This window comes from Struthio camelus, chromosome Z, assembly GCF_040807025.1.
Source record: "Struthio camelus isolate bStrCam1 chromosome Z, bStrCam1.hap1, whole genome shotgun sequence".
NCBI lineage: Eukaryota > Metazoa > Chordata > Aves > Struthioniformes > Struthionidae > Struthio > Struthio camelus.
This window is the reverse complement of record NC_090982.1, coordinates 2,223,804-2,239,761: the sequence shown is the minus strand read 5'-3', so window position 1 is coordinate 2,239,761 and position 15,958 is coordinate 2,223,804. Positions and strand designations below refer to the sequence as shown.

Sequence of the window (15,958 nt, the reverse complement as noted above, 5' to 3'; positions counted from 1 at the left end):
ACTGTGAAAATGCCTGTGGTGGCTGGAGCTACGCGAACCGCCTAGAACAAGGCAGAAATGGAACTTAAATTTTAGTTGAAAAACTGGGAACCTTAAGGCATGGATGAAGTATAAAACTACTACAAGAGGACAAAAATGCAAGGCAGGGAGTAAGATGAGGTGAATGGAAAGATTTCTCCTTTGGTTAATAAAGGACTTGAGAGCATCTGTGGTTTGCCAGCCAAATTTTTCAGTGCTCTAAAAATGAAGGATCCTTTATACAAATGTTTAACGTACATCTGTTTTTAGAAGTTCCAGTTTAAGAAGAGCATAACCTGAATTCACAAAGGAAAAATAAACACTAAACAAAGTGCTGGGGTGATAAAAATGCCAGAGGTTTTATTTCAGTAATGTGCTCATTCTGCAAAAGAAAATATATGAGAGATCTCTGCTGTTGATTGTATAACCCACAGGAAGAACAGAGATAATTTTAATGAGCCCTCTCTCCCCTCACCAGAGCAAATGCCAAGTTCCCCTTAAAAAAAAGGTCATGTTCTGAAAAGATGACTATCTCCCCATGACATTCACTGCCAGCAATAAGTGACCTCATGGTTAATGTCAGGATATGTGCCTGGACAGCCAGCAGAACCCCTCCCCACAGAAGAGGTATGTGGCATCTATATAATGCACTTGCAGAGAGAGGAGACAGGGCCTGGCTGATAACCCGATGTGGAGAGGCCACAGTCGATGTGATGGGTAAGGAGCACCTCCATCCTTCCACATGACTAATACAGGCCTCTTCTTCCTCTAGAGTAAGACATGCATTCAGCTTGCAGGTGGACCAACAGCTTGTTACTGAAACAAAATGTAAATGATGATCAAGTTTTTGGTATGGATCTCTCCCTTGCAGAGAGCAGTTAGGAGACCTCTGTAGCACCCTTTGAGAACAGCAGGCTATATTGGTTCAGGAACCACCTCGTTTGACGGTCCAGGTGAGAGCTGCCCCCCTGCACCACCGCCTCCTCAGAGAAACACTTCCTTCTCCATAGCATCTCCCGGCAGGCCTGCCAGTAAGTTGTTGGCAGCTAACGCAGCCATGGCATTCCTACTACTCCATGCGGCACTTGCAATTTGCGGCAGAACCACTGAAACAGGAAAGGAGCCGGAGGAGTCATTTGCCCCATGCCAAGTCCTGCAAGAGCTGTTAATAAGCCTCACCCAAAGACACCACTTTGCATGTTCCCCCAGCAACCCCTGATTCGCACAAGGCAGATTTCCCCAAGCCCTAGTGCTGGCCTCAGGAAGGGACAGGCTCCTGATCTTTAGAGAGGATGGATCAAGGGCCTTTGAGAATAAAGGGTCTGTGAGGAGCCCTGTGGGTTTCTGAACTGCCTAACCTGGAGAAAGTCTGTTTGGAAGCCCCGTGGGGGAGCAGCAGCTACCCAGCTGCGATGCTGACAGTGAAAGTTTAGGGTCAGGAGAGAAGAACAGACTGCATAATGGAATGGGGAGAAGGGATCTTTCCAGCAGCCTTTTACAGACTCAGCTAGACTCGATGTGGAGACTGCAGATCTCACAAAATGAAAGAGGACTGGTGGATGGCAGATTAGACCTACCAGCTGTGTTATAGCTTGCAGATGTCTCATGCAAGTCACACCTGCTATAGATCTGCCTGCCTGCTCTGTTCCTGTGAGCTGGCAGGGGACTGAAACTTACAGGAAACCTGCAGAGTTTTTAAAGAATTTTTAAATTTAAGAAGATGTTTTATTACAATTTCGCTGGATTCTTATGGATATCAATGCTCTGCTGGCTCACAAGAGCAGAGTGGGCAGACGGAAGGACAGAGAAAACAAAATGTTCAGGAGCATCCCTGCAGCAACCACTCATGCAGCTGCGCATGCATATGTATACATACATGTGTGCATGCCAACATGGAGGGTAAAGCAGGCCTCTGTTCCAGGGGGGAAACCAGATATGGAGATGGTGTATATGCACACATGTGTGTATGTGTGTATGCATGTCTGTGTTTGCATGCATGTACATACACACATATATATCTGGGGTTCTTCACAGGGATTTTTTTCAAATTCCTTGCTACATCAAATTATTATCCACGAGCCTCTAGGACAGCCACAGAGGCCTCTACCAGCTACTGCCCATCGTGGCATTGAACTTTGTCCTGTGTCACTGTGGTCATCTCATATCCTAGTATAAGAGGGATCACTGTATTGCTATAACGTGTTATGCTCTAATGTAATTAGCAACCAGCCAAGGACCTGCTAAGTTAAGGAAGTAAGGTGGGGTGGAAACCACATCAAACAGCATGGTTTTTAGGCATGGCTTTGTGCCAATGTCACTAAAACTGGGTTGATGATGGCCCATACTGTTTCTGCTGGGGGAACTGCTGGGTTTGTGGACATGTTTTTAAGGTGATGGGGCCCTCCCAGATTCTGTTTCACTGTGGTCAGCCAACCTGGTCCCTGACTGAAATGGGTGTCTGAACTCTTGATCCCATTTCCCTTCTAGCTTGTGAGGCATCCTTTGAGCACTTCTCTGTCTGCTGACCAAGGATGCACATAGGAGACATATTAAGACATCCTGATGGGATCCAAACTATATCGCTATGCATTGTATACCTCCAAAACAAAAGTGAGAACATGCTACCCAACAAAAGGTAAGCAGCCCAACTTGCAGCTCAAAGAATACCATTCTTCTTCTAAAGATCCTTCGGTTCAGATACTGCAAAGAACACGGCACAGCATCTCAGTTCTGACACATCACCCCCACTGCAAGTGTCTGTGCTGAGCTAATTGCCTCAACACAGGTTTTACTGAGGGAGAAGGACTGCTGCTGCTGGTAGGCAATTGATGCTACATATATTGGATGGTGTTTTAGGAAGAGAGGAATTTCCACCCTGGAGCCTCCAGTGACTACAGTGGGAGGTTTCCAATGGCCAGAGAAAGATAGAGTGAATCCTCCCCCAGTGATAAAGATAAAATTTACTTAAAGTCTGATGGCCAGACCCTTATCTTGTGCGATTTAAAATCGCTGGAGAACGGGTCTGACTCATCCTTGCTTTAGGACCATGAAACAAACACAGGTAGGAAAAGGAATGGGAAAAAAAAAAAAAACCAAAATAAAACATTTTTTAGAAAGGTGGAGGAAAGAAAACAGGTACATTATCCTAGGGAATGAAAATAGAGTCATACCAGTTAAGGTAATTTCACCACAAAAACACCAGTGGACAGAGCAAAAGCAGTTTAACATTGCAAGATATATAATCTTGATTCCTTCTGTTGTTATACAGATAGTTAGTAGCAATCAGGAGACAGGAACAGTTTGCAACACACACTCACCACAATTTTTAAGTTTAAAAAGAGGATGATCTGTAGGCAGAAGTTCAGGCACTGTAACAACCAGACCAGCAACTGCAATATGACCATTGGCCGGAGCCTGGTATAGGTCATCTTGGTTCACTACACCTCCCCTGTAGGGAAAACAGACTATCTATCACTTTCTGGGCAGCTTCTTTCTGCCGTTTCTCTAGGAGCTAAGAGCCTTTATTATCTGGTGAAAGCTTTGACAAGAGGGCTGCATAGAGTTGGAGTGCACAGCCGTCTAATCTTAATGGCAGGTTTATAATAAACTCAGAGGCCAGGGACTTATAGTACTTTTCTCTGGCATGAATCATACTGTATTATATGTTAGATCAGCTTATCTAATGAGACTGTGTTCTGCTGATGGGATTTTCCTTTATCATGATGCATCTCTGCTCCCACCGTCAGCATGTTGTCAGATTATGCCTACAAAAGCCCTTTTATTTTTAATAATTACTTGAAAGTTTAGTTTATTTTATTGAGCTGGGATATCATTAGAGCTGACATCTTATCTCCCTCCCCAATCATGTAAGGATTTGTGTCAGCAGTATATGCGCTCCAGCATGACATTTCTGTGCTAATCTTGCAGCACTGTGGATGCATTTTTTTTTTTCCCTTTCTTGTCACCCTCACCTGCTCGTATTGGTGAATATGGTGGTGTCTTGCATTTGGGAGAACATGCTGCTGTTGCAGATTCCCTGTGTTCCTGGAGTCAGCACACAACATGCAATGATGAAGTCTGAACACCTGGCCAGTTCCTCCAGTGGTGCTGTTGCAAGCAAAATGGAGACCCCCAAGAAGGATTTATTTACAAAGTAAAACACAGAATACTGCTAAACACCTGGGCTTATTGATACACTGAAATCCAGAGAGCAGATAAACTGCTTCCTTAGCTGTGTGACATCAAAATGTTCACTACAAATCTGTGGAGACAATTTCTGTGGATGTCTTGGCCTATCACCACTTTCTTGAGCCACCTATTCCAGCCCCAAGCCCACACTGTGGGACCCACTCACCAAATGCACCCGGTACATGTCCTAAGATGTCCCAGATACTCACAGCTCAGTGGCAGGAACTTGTGGCAGCTTGATAAAGCCAAGAACAAGCAGATGCATGCTTCACTGCATGCAGCTGACAGTTGGTTCCAGCAATAAGAAGCCATCCCCTCACTCTTAACCTGAAAGTGTTTCACTCACAGCCTGAGCTCTACCACTTTGGGTCACGTCACCTGCACGTTTTGGCGACAAGATTTTTTGCAGCATGTGAGCTGGCTGCAGTCTAGCCTTGGAATGGTTTTTCACTTTACATGTCACGACCCTCTAGGGTGAGATACTCACTGTATGTTGGAGATGTCATAGCTCTTCAGTCCCTTTGGGATGCAAGGGAGCTGTCAGTGTTGTGGACTTAGACTGCATCTTTTGTATTGCTGGTTCTGCAGGATGGAACTCAGCTCCTGAATTGGTCCTAACCCTGTTATTACCAGGCAAGGCACCAATGTGGTTGCACTTCAGACTGTTTCTAACTCTCACAGTTCCTCTCACCCCAGTATCTCACTGTCTCGAGCTCTGCTTAAAGCCGAAGGTCCTAGAGTCATGGGATCGTGTTCTTAATTTTAATAGGCAGGAGCTTTGTGAGTGCAGGAACAAATGGAGTTCGATTCCCTGTGGAGGTCTGTCTCATGGATGACTGCCTTTAGTGTCGAAGGAAGTGCAAGTTCTCCCTGAAGTGTTCCCGTGGGATGAGGAAGAATAAGGTGAAGGCACTGACCCAGGTATCTGATAAGATCAGAGTTTGCAGTACAGCCTTCCTCTCCACTGGACACTGGCAAGGTCTTGGCCCTCTATGCATCTGCCTGTTAGCATGATAGCTGTAGAAATGTGGCTCACATCTCCAAATAAAGCATACAAATAAAAGTGGCACAACATTTTTAAACCCTTACATTTCTGAGCCAGTAATTTGAGAAGGAGGGGGAGACAGACTCTAATGCCTAGTTTTTGAGTAGGGGAGTGCAATCTTAGCATTTCTTCTCTCAGTATGGTTTCCTGCAGGGATGAGAGTCATAACATCGGCATCTTGTCCACCCACCTCTGCTGGCTTTTCCCAAAAGTGTTTGAAACTTCTCTCCTGGGGTGAACCCCCGCACGGCAGAAGTCCAGATTTCTCAAGCTGGGCAGAAGAGAGAGACCAGAGCCAGGGTCCCTGTGAGGGGAAGGCTGATGCCTGCATGTAACAGTTACCTGTCCCACTGATGCTGCCAACTTGCCAGTCAGCAAAGGCATAGGTCCAAGGCAGCTGGACTGTGAGTTGACTTTCGTTCTGCCAGGAGTTGTGCATATAGGAGGGAAATGGGAGTGCTGTCCCTGCCCATGCTGGGGCAAGAGAACTGGAGGTACTGGGGCAGGACCATGAAGTGGGGTGCTGGAGGAAAGGGATTTGGGTTTCACAAGGGCTTCAGGGTGAGCTATTGGGATATTGGGAACATGTCTATAGGAAATCAGGCAGAAGCACTGCCTCTGTGCACAGAGCAATAGTTGATTCACATCCTCTCCACATCTAGTCAGAAAAACGGTAAAAACAAACTCTGAGGCAGCTTTGAGGTCTCTCTGAGTCACAGGCCCTGAGTTATCACCCAACCTTTGAGCCCCTCACTGCACCCTCTTACCAAACTCTTCTGGGATTGCAGCATCCACTTTAGGCTGAGGAGCAGTGTTGGTGTAGAGGCTTTACGTGCGTGGCCACAGCTGTTCCTTTAAGAGAGGAGTTACACCCAGCATTGCTGCTCTGCGCTCTCTCCCCTCTCTGTGGATGGGGCTGTACTGCACAGTAGACAAGCTAGTACCAAGTCTCTAAGTCCTCAAGCTTTGTGGATCTCAGAAGAGCCCCAGAAACACACTGGCCTGCCTGTGAGCATGCTAGGAGTCTACAGCAGAGACAGGTGCTGTGTGGCTTGGTGTGGGGAGGCTGAAGAACAATGAGCAAACTCATTTCCACATGTCCTTTGCCTCAGGGTGCTGGCAGAGGAACTGCTAGGAGAAGGAGGCGTATACACTGCAGTCTCCATCCTAACTCCTAGACCTATGTTCTTTTCATTTAGAAACCAGTATGCTGTACGGAGCCCAGAATGAATGGTTGTCACCCAAATGAAGGGTGACAGCAGTGAAGAAACCTACAAATACCAGCTCCTCTCCTGGCACCCTGACAGTGCAAGAAAATACACCAGATTAGCTTCACAGGCTGTCTGAAAGGGTAAAAGTCTCACTGTGAGCAGAACTGCACCTGAGGGGAGCTCAGTGAGCTTGGACAAGGTTGTGATGGCTCCAGGAGGGAAAGAGCCACAGGGGAGCCCTGTATTTTGTTAGCTCACCTTGGGTATGCAAAAGGAGTGCAAACAGTCCAAACTGCTGCTCCCATCTCCTCAGGTAGAGACAAGGCAGCACAGCAGTGAGGTGGTTTGCACCTAGTAGCTAAAACTTATTAACTGTTATTAACAAAGACTAAATCACAAAATGGAAGTGCTGAATTTTGGGGGTGGGGGTAAATTAAAACTATTTAAAAAGATGAACATTTAGTTCAAACAGAAACTTTTCCAACAAATTTCCTTTTTCTGGTGAAATGCAGGGAAAAAAAACAACATTGAAAATATGGAAAATAGCAAAATTTTGACTGGCCGTTTTTTAATAGGAAATTTCATAAGTGTGGAGACATATGTAGCTTTAGATATATAAAAGAAAATGTATATATATCTACACAAAATTATAAAGGTCATAAAATGAAGAGTTTTGAAAATAGCATTTTTTCTGTTTTACTTTTAAAATCATAGGTAGTTTAGGACCAGCCCTAATGCTACTGAAATAATTATGTCATTTTATGGGTGTGACTGTCTCATCCGGAACTCACAATGCAGAAATTTTGGCCAGTTCTGTACACAGTCCTGTAGGAAGACTCTCCAGGGGATGTTGTAACTCACCTACACGTCCAAGACCCACTATCCCCATGGTGCTGCCAGTCAGACCATAGCCACACGCCCAGAGAAGTTTCCAGGTGCCCCAGCCACCACTTAAAAACAGGGACCAAATCTATTTCAGGTGAAAGCCGTATGGGCATACTGCTTTTCCTATGGCTGAGGAGTGTGGTAGCTCAGCAGGTACAGTAACTTTATTCGGCTCTGGGATAATTTGTTTCCAACCCCTTTTTCCTGGGCTAGCCCATCCCAGCTACTTCAGAGATAACTACAGAAACCTTATAGAGCATGGAAGTAAGTCACCTAAAGAATATTTCATCCTAACCCCTGTTAATTTGCACTTGTGCTCAGAAATTGTGCCCTTCACAAAACACGAGCAGTAACTATATTTAAGCCTGAACAACCTCTTATGTGAAGGAACGTTTGGTCCCTTTGGGAATCCTTTTGTTGCCTGGTTCAATGATGTTATAGCCATAAACAAAGAATGAACTCTTTTGTCTTCTCAGCTTTACACTGGATGCCATTCTACCTGACCTTGTCTTCTTGTTCTTGTGTTGTGAGACAAACTGGAAAGAAATACAGTTCCTCTCTCTCTCTTTTTTTAAAAAAATAGATGTATTATATATATATGCAGGTGTGTGTATAAATATACAAACATATAATCTACGTTTATTATTTTATGCATTTCCTTAAATCCACTTCTAGGTGAAATGTCCAGTTTGCTCTGTCTCTCCACAGCATCCCTGGCACTGTTCTCATTGGCAAGCATTCAGCCCCTTTGTGTATGCTGTGAAAGCTTAATAGAGGGCAGTGTAAGGCTTAGCCATGGCATATTTAGCAATTGCAGTGTTTTGATCCCAGCTCTTTTGCTTCTGGACCTTTTTCCTGCTGTGTTGCGGCAGCTGTCTTCTCGGCCACAGCAGGCTGTTAATAGAAGTTGCTCCAGCGAGGTCAGCAGGAACATCCCACCTGTCCCTCCCCACTCTTCACTGCTTTGCATATGCCACTGTCGTCTGCCATCATATTTCCCAGCAACCTGCCTTTGTTGGCTTCTTCTGAAAATCTGCACAGTCTCCTTCAGCCTTTCTAATCTGAAGAACCTTTTTCACCTCTTCTGGCTCTGTTACACTTCACTTCACCCCAAAGTTTCAGATCATTAAAAAGATTAATCAGTCTTTCACTCCTGACCTGGCATCTTTCTTGTTATCTTGACACCATGGTGAAAACTGACCTATAAATTTTGTTTTTACTGTCTGGTTTGTTTCAGACTACAGACAACTTTACCTCTGCAAAACTCTGAGGAAATTTGCAAAAGCTTTTTTTTTTGAAGTAGAAATAACAGAGATGAACAGATTCTGCTTCTTCCTCCACTTTGCTGACATATGGTCAGACTTCCCCATAGGAGCACTGAAGACTCTGGATTCTTCAAAGACAGGTCTGGGGCCATCATTTCTTTCTCCTGTGCTGTTTTCTATAGGATTCTGCCTTAGAAGCTATAAAATCTGTAATATAGAATCTGTAAAAGCTGCGGTCTGGGAATAACCCCCTAGAACACTGTTTCAGGTTTCCCATTTTGGGGGCTGTTTACTTCCCAATGCTTTGATCTTGCTTTCTCTTCTCCTGGTGGACTCGACACAAAAAGGGCTAGCAGGCAGTTTGAATAAGGAAGTGACCATGATAGTTACATCTTAGCTTCATCCACAGCCTCCAAGAGCCAACAAGATGTTGCCAAAAGAAGAGCCACTGTTCAGCAGCTGCTTCTTTCAGTACGTCTGTTGTATATCCTAATCAGATTCCTCTGCAAGGAATGATGAGGATACAAACTGGGTGATGCAAGTCAGGAGTTTGAAGGGATTCTGGGAATGCATGTCAGGGCAGGATGAAAACGATCACAAGCTTTTGATATATGAAGCTGATGTCGTTTAAGATATAAATCATCCCTGGCAAAGCTTTTAGCTTTCAAGAGAATATAGGAATACAGACATGTGACAATTCCATGTGAAAAGTGACTAAAGCAGTTGCGTCTCCATCATGACCTGGAAACGTACCATGAGTTTTGAGGAAGAGCCATGGTTCTTCAGGGAGCGTAGGGGGAGAGAAATGTGCTGGCTCGAGAGCCTGATTTGATGGGGATTTTATGTCAGCATGGACTAGAAAAGCGCTCCCCAAAGGGATGGTGGTTGCATTAAATCTGCTCAGACATACGCCCAGCAAATTCACCAGTCCTTTCTTAAAGTAAAGCCAGTGTGTTTAGATTCAGCTGGTTAATTAATAACGCCACGTTGGGGCATGGCTGTATTCCCACTTCAGGATTTGCTGTATGTTTCCAGGGTCAGAAACTGGATATTATGAACGACCCTGACTCTTGGGAGGAGCTGGGGACTGCACACTCTGCTTCTGTGGCCAGGAGCTGTAGCAGTAAACAGCAGAGAATAATTTCAGTTCACAGATGCTTCATTGCTTCAGGGTGGAAGGGAAACCCTCAGGGGAACAGATGTGCCTTCCTCCAGGACTCACAAGGGCACAGACACAGGGAGGTGATCCCATGACAAAAGGGCCAGAGCAGGGAACTGGTACAGCCTGTGTTCAGTCTGTTCAGATAACTGCCCTTGGGAGCACCTAGTTGAACCTGCACTGGTGGGAAGGGCTGGTAATGGCGTTGAGAGCAGCCCATAAGAAGTGAGAGGAATCTGTGATCATGACTTCATCTTTTTCCTCATCCAAATGGAGCACGGCGCTCTTGTCCTCAGACAGAGTAGGACCGGGTGGGTTTTCCAGCGCTGGTCAGAAGTCCTGAGCCATTCAGTGGTCCCTGCTGCCCTTTCCAGGCAGGAAGGGGACTGCATGTGCGGTTACTTGTGCTTGTCTATAACTTCCACCTCTTCTATATCTCCTCCAGGGAAGCACGGTCCTATCCCACTGATGTAGTGCTGACCACTCTCAGGCTGGGCCCTGTCATTGCAAGAGAGCTAGTGGTGAGATTCCTATGGCAGGAGTTTGGCAGCCCCAGCCTGGATCTATTGCTGAAAAACCCAGTAGAACTAGAAGTGACCATCCTAACCAGAACCTCTCAGCCTGGCAGCACCTCCACTATCCCTTTCAGCAGATCCTGATCTGCTGATCCTGATCCTGATCAGTCAGTTACTAACACCCACATTCAATGACTGACTTGGTGCAAGGCACTTTCCTTGCCAAAAAATGACCCAAGTGAGGACAGAACTTCTTCCTTTGTTGCAGAGGGGCATGCCCATTCCCTCACAGGGCTGCCTTCCAGAAGCGTCCTTTCCCAGTAAGTGACTGCAGCACAAAAACACAAACCAGGCTGGAAACTTGGACACAGCTGGATGTGACTGTGAGACTTTTGGTCTTGTCTTAAGCAGCTCCGCCTCATCTGCCACATCAGAGCCCTGCTTAACCACCCATACCTACTGTATCCAGAACTTCAGCGTCTATCTTCTCTGGCAGCAGACAGTAGAGGCCATGGATCCCAGCCACTTTCTTCAGGAGTTCTGAATGGTGAACCGGGTCATCAGAATCCCATTGCTTGATGTGGCAGCTGTGGAGATGCGACTGTGAAGAGGATCAGACATTCACAAAACTCACAAAATCCCTCTAGCTCCCTGCTCCTGCAGGTAGGGTAAGGGATTTGCAAAGCTCCATAAAGGTATTACAGCCTTTGTAAGGATAATAAAGCTGAGGCACAGGAGCAAGAACCCACAGAGGTGTGCTCTGAGACGGGGCTTTTTGCTCCACCAGTCACTCTTCCTGCCATTCTTGGCATCTCTGATGTTAAGAAGCTTTTGATGCATGAAATGACCTCAGAATATGGTCCCGTGGGGCCTCCAAAGTTGACAAAACTCATCATCTCTTGGTTCCCAGACTGTTGCTTCAACCACTGGTCTGCACTGCCTCTTCGACATCCACATAACATAAAGTCAGGACCTCCCTGCCCCATGGAGAGCCACAGCCCCTCCTAGTGTCACCCCACCAAATATACTTACTTCCCCAGTGATCTTAACCCTTACACCCTTAAATCTCTAAATCTCCCTCCTAGGCAAGAGGAAACAGCTATTACAAATGGAAGCATATCACCCACATTGGCTAGGTCATTAGGCCACCAAGAGGCCAGGCTTTTAATTAAATTTTGCATTTCAAGTCTGATTCTAGCCACTAGTCTAAGTTTTTCTTTCTTTGGCGTTCCTGCGTTTCTAGGATGTGCACCCAGCACGCACCAGAGATATTTTTTCTTTTTTTTACCATTTGTACTGCTAAAGATTTTGCATAGGGGTCAAAAATCTGGCACCACTGCTTCAGATTTTTTGGCATTCAGACGTCTTTTAACTAAAGTCTGTTTTTACGGAAGGGCCAGTGTGTTAGGCCTGTTTGACTATTACCACAAGATTGTTTTTAAAAAATTTTCAGAGGTTTCCTGTAGGGAGGAAAAACATGTTGTTTCCATTAGGGCTTTCAACCAGACCAGTTTTTTCAGTCCTTCTTAAGGCATAACTAGGATTTTGTGATTAAGAGCAACCAAAATCTTTGGATGATACTGTTCCAAGGAGCAATATTTTAATTTTCCTTCCTTAAAAGAGTCAATTGCCATGTTTGAAAGAAAGGTTAGAGCTCCAACTGGAAGGATCCATTCCTAGGCTGGGGCACCTTTGTGCCAGCCAAGAGTCTGAAAGCAGAGCCACACAACCCCAAATCCTCAGCCTTCTGGGTCAGACCTTGGAGAGCTCATATGTGGCTTGTTGTTGCTGACTTCCACCTAGATTGCTCATTAAACAAGCCCAAACCACAGCCAATGGTTTATCTGCTGGGGTATCCAAGTGGCAGAAGGGGAGAAGGGAAGGAGCTTTTCATGGGTTTTTCACAGCAACTGGCCATTTTTCTGGCGAGACTGAAAAGGTAGCATGTACACGTGGGCAGCTGAATGGCAACAAGTCTCAGCATAATGAACAGAGAGTGTGAGGTTGAGCCCTCTGTCCAGGCCTGGAGTCTCAGTCAGCTGACCCGCCAAATCCTTTAGAGTGACTTCAGCCCACATTGTGGTTTTCTGGATAGCTTCAAATGCACTTCCCACCTGTTGTGCTGCTGGAAGAAGGGGGAAGGATTTTTTTTTCCACCTGAAATAGAGGTTCATTAAAAGATTCTTTCTTTTTCTTTCTTTTTTTTTTTTTTTTTAAAGAAAAAAACTAAATGAATTTTTCAGGGTGATTTTGAGTGGTGGAGGGAAGGAAGCAAGGGAGGACAATGATTCTTTTTGAAGCTGGGCTTTTTTTTTCCTTCTACCTTCTGAAGACAACTCTTGCAGATTGAAAAACAATTGTGAGGAAACAGTGCGTTTGCATGTTTTTACTATCCTTGCGAAACAAAAAGTGCATGCAAGTCTTTGACCTCAAGTAAAACCACTTCATTTTCCATTAACATTGTCCTGTAGTGAATCAGAAATTCTTCAGGTATTAAGAAATGTTACAGAATTTTTTCTCAGGAGAGAAGAAAGAAAGTTTTACAAGAAAATGGGGAAAAGGGGACCCCATCTTCCCAGCCTTTAACTTCCATTGCTGGTGAAATGCTGTGGGTCTCTATATTTTCTAATGATAATCTGTCTCCATTTGCTTTGATACAATGACAGGATGAGCAAGCTGTTCAAATCTCTGAAGAGAACAATCACCATTCTCTTGACTTCAGTGGAAACCTTCCCTCCTGCCCTCAGGCATGCATCAGAGACGGCTGGACTGCGAAAGGAAATAACCCCATCATGCAAAATGGAATGAGGGATGTTCTAGATGCATCTTCCTCTCCAACTGTCTTTTGGCTCTGCCATCGTCCTGCTTCTGGCAAAACAGACAGCGGCTGGCTTCTTTTACACCTCCGTGGTTTCTTTCTGTGCTTTGTGATGGACAACTAAGGTCCCTGCTGCTGAGGAGGCAGCTCCTCCCCAGCAGTGCCACAGAGCTGCCACACACCACACAGCATCTCAATCTGGTTAGAAGGGAAGGCACTGGTAGACCTTGTGCATTCAAGACGACACAGTGCTTCTTCTTATTAGGCCTGTATCTTTCCAGTCAGATTAGGCTCTTGCTTTCAGGAGTGATGCAGAATCACTTCATTTACACAAATTCCCTGAGGCAGAGTCTGGTGCGCAACAGCAGCGAAGTAGGGCAGTCAGATGTATCATACCTGGACTGTCCGCTCTTGCTTGCTCTCATGGGCAAGATGTCAACGCCAGCTGAGATGCAGAGGAACTGTAGCTCCAGTGACAAGGCAGCATCTTGTGAATTGCAACATGAGTGATGGCTTCCAGGACTAGTGGTTTTGGGAAAATAGTGTGAACTACATTAATTATAAGTAATTTAGAGACTGCACTGGAGTCAAGAAGACCGGCTGCTGTGAAAGTGATTGCATCAGATTGCTTCCTACCAAAGAGACCGAAATTTTAGACACAGAAATCAAATGCAGACAGGTGCTAAATGCCAGCTGACAGAACGACAAAAAAATTCTCCTAAAGGGGACAGCTGGAAAAAAGGAAAACTAGCAGTAAATTAATTAAAACTAGAGTGGTGGCACATCTGAGAGTAGGAGTGTATCTTCCTGAAGCTGTGCACACTCTCCAGACTCTGCCTGTTACTTGTTTAGGCTACCAGTGAATATGGCTAAAGGTTAGAAAACTGACTGGGCCGTGCATACAAGATGCAGCCAGCGCAGTGATGGACTGGAGCATACAGAACTTGGCAGTCTTGTTGACAGTAGAAAACTCATTTGGGTGAAAAAAAAAATTGCTGAGAATTGCACAAGTTCACTGAAGCTGATTTGATCAGAAAACAAGGGTCCTTTAACATAGACAACCAAAGCCCCAAACTTCCTGCAAATATAAGTACGTTTTGTTTTGGAGGAGAAACAGTTCAACCGCTGTGTTTCAGCTTTTGGCTTTGAAAGGATATTTCAAATGTAAATAAGTTTCCACCTATTTGAAACAATGCTTGAAATTTCAGGAGGCAGCTCACTTTGCTTGACCCAAAATTCTTTGCTGGAAAGTTCTTGAGAATATGCACAAAACACGCCATTGCTAATTTTGAAAATAAATTAGTGCTGATAGACTCAGAAATAATATATTAATTATTTTGTGCATTATTTTTTCAGTACATGGAAAAACAGGTGTTCCTTCACCACTGCTCAGAGGGAAGATAAGCACACAAATTTATTAGAAAACTTACCATTTTCTGGTAGGTGCTGCCTCTCTGATGTTTTTCCTGGAAACCTTGTCCTCTACAGTCAAAGTAACCACAGATGCTCTGTTAGAAGGGGATTAGCAAAGTACCTTGAGCTTTAATGAGCAGTGGGTGCCACCTCTATGAAAATTCATGGCTGTGAACTGTCATTGGCTTAGCTGGAGTTTGTGTGGATTTAAAGTCCTTGTAAAGATTTTTGCACCTTCATAAGTTCCAGTCATTGCTTAATGGATCACTGCTAGCCCATCCAAATAGGTACTGTAAGAGTTTTATTTTTTTTCTCAAATAGCGTTATTGACAAGCAAACTTTCCTAGAAAGATTCTGTTTTTCTGTTTTCCTCCAACGCTTTTGTTTTTTTCTTCAAAACAGAGATGCAACTGACCTCTGTAATAAGAAGCTAAAATATACCAGATCTAGAAAAGTACTTTCTAATAAGTTCTAAAATTGCCTTCCTTAGGAAGAAAGTTTGCGTTCTTCCTGTATGCTGTTAATGCTAGATACTCTTGAAAAACTAACTCTTAAAATTTTACTTGCCTTGAATTTTTATGCATACTGGGATTTCCTTCTGCTTTGTATTGCTGGTTCAGCACTGTCTATTTATGTGCCAAAAGTCCTGCTGACTTGTCTCACCGAAGTTCAGTCAGTGACAGACCCTGTGCCCCTCTTCTCAAACTTTTCTTCCCTTATTCCCAATTGCCTTGGCCAAATAGAACTTCCCTTGAATTAAGTTATTTGAATACAAAAACACTGATAAGAGAAATAGAGATATATGCGCGCACACACACACACACACACACACACACACACACACACACACACACAAAAAACACACACAACATTTGCAGGTATTTTGTTTATGTTTTCTCAGCATTTTTGAGCAGTTTGAGAAAAAATAGTATTTTTTCCAAAAAAAGAATTAGCCACAGATTTTGTTCATCAGTCTTTCTAGTGCCTTTTCTTGCCTCTGCAGTACTTCCAATCTGTGTTTGTGTGCTTGGACTGTGGACTGGGCTAAGTCCCTGCAAAAAGGTTATACACAGTAAAAGCTGTGGGCTTAGGTGGGAGTTCAAAGTTCTGTTTTGCTGTGTTACTTTCACCTAGTGAGCTAGACATTCAGCTGCTCAGCAGTTAATTCCCCATTGACTCTAATTCAGATTCACCACTTAACTTCTCAAAGACAAATAGGTTCTTTCAGGAAAAAATAAAGAGTTCATTTACCACTCGATTCTCATAAGGGATTTTTCCAGCTAAGTAGGAGGCCTGCTGGATCTGGGCGTGAAATGCATACTTGGAGAGCTGATTTCACTGACAGGTATTGTGCCTAAGAACATTGTGATTTTTTTTGTTAGAAAGGGCTAAGGAAAAATTTAGAACTATCTTCACTCCTCATTGTTTTACAGGAAAGGTG

At 44.4% G+C, this 15,958-nt stretch overlaps 1 protein-coding gene across 2 annotated transcripts; it reads right to left on the bottom strand.

The window, feature by feature from the left end:
* Nucleotides 1-362: 362 nt before the first annotated feature.
* LOC138064768 (glyoxylate reductase/hydroxypyruvate reductase-like) lies at nucleotides 363-15,200 on the bottom strand. Of its 2 annotated transcripts, XM_068928683.1 has the most exons (6): nucleotides 15,085-15,200; nucleotides 14,535-14,612; nucleotides 10,743-10,873; nucleotides 3,990-4,125; nucleotides 3,336-3,466; nucleotides 1,003-1,124 (listed from the first exon to the last, which is right to left on the bottom strand). In XM_068928683.1, the coding sequence occupies exons 1-6, from the start codon at nucleotides 15,099-15,101 to the stop codon at nucleotides 1,003-1,005; spliced, it is 615 nt and encodes a 204-aa protein (XP_068784784.1). In that variant the 5' UTR covers nucleotides 15,102-15,200. The 2 variants fall into 2 exon arrangements, with proteins under 2 accessions (XP_068784783.1, XP_068784784.1); XM_068928682.1 differs by lacking the exons at nucleotides 1,003-1,124; nucleotides 15,085-15,200 and adding an exon at nucleotides 363-834 and having other exon boundaries at nucleotides 10,743-10,887; nucleotides 14,535-14,772.
* Nucleotides 15,201-15,958: the final 758 nt, after the last annotated feature.

Bases quoted from the DNA above. Each gene is read 5' to 3' on its own strand.
- LOC138064768 (XM_068928682.1), bottom strand. The intron at 4,126-10,742 runs GTATGGGTGGTT...TGCTTGCAACAG, and splicing joins TGAAGTTCTGGATACAGTAG to CACCACTGGAGGAACTGGCC. The intron at 835-3,335 runs GTGAGTGTGTGT...ATTTTGTTTCAG, and splicing joins TTTTAAACTTAAAAATTGTG to TAACAAGCTGTTGGTCCACC.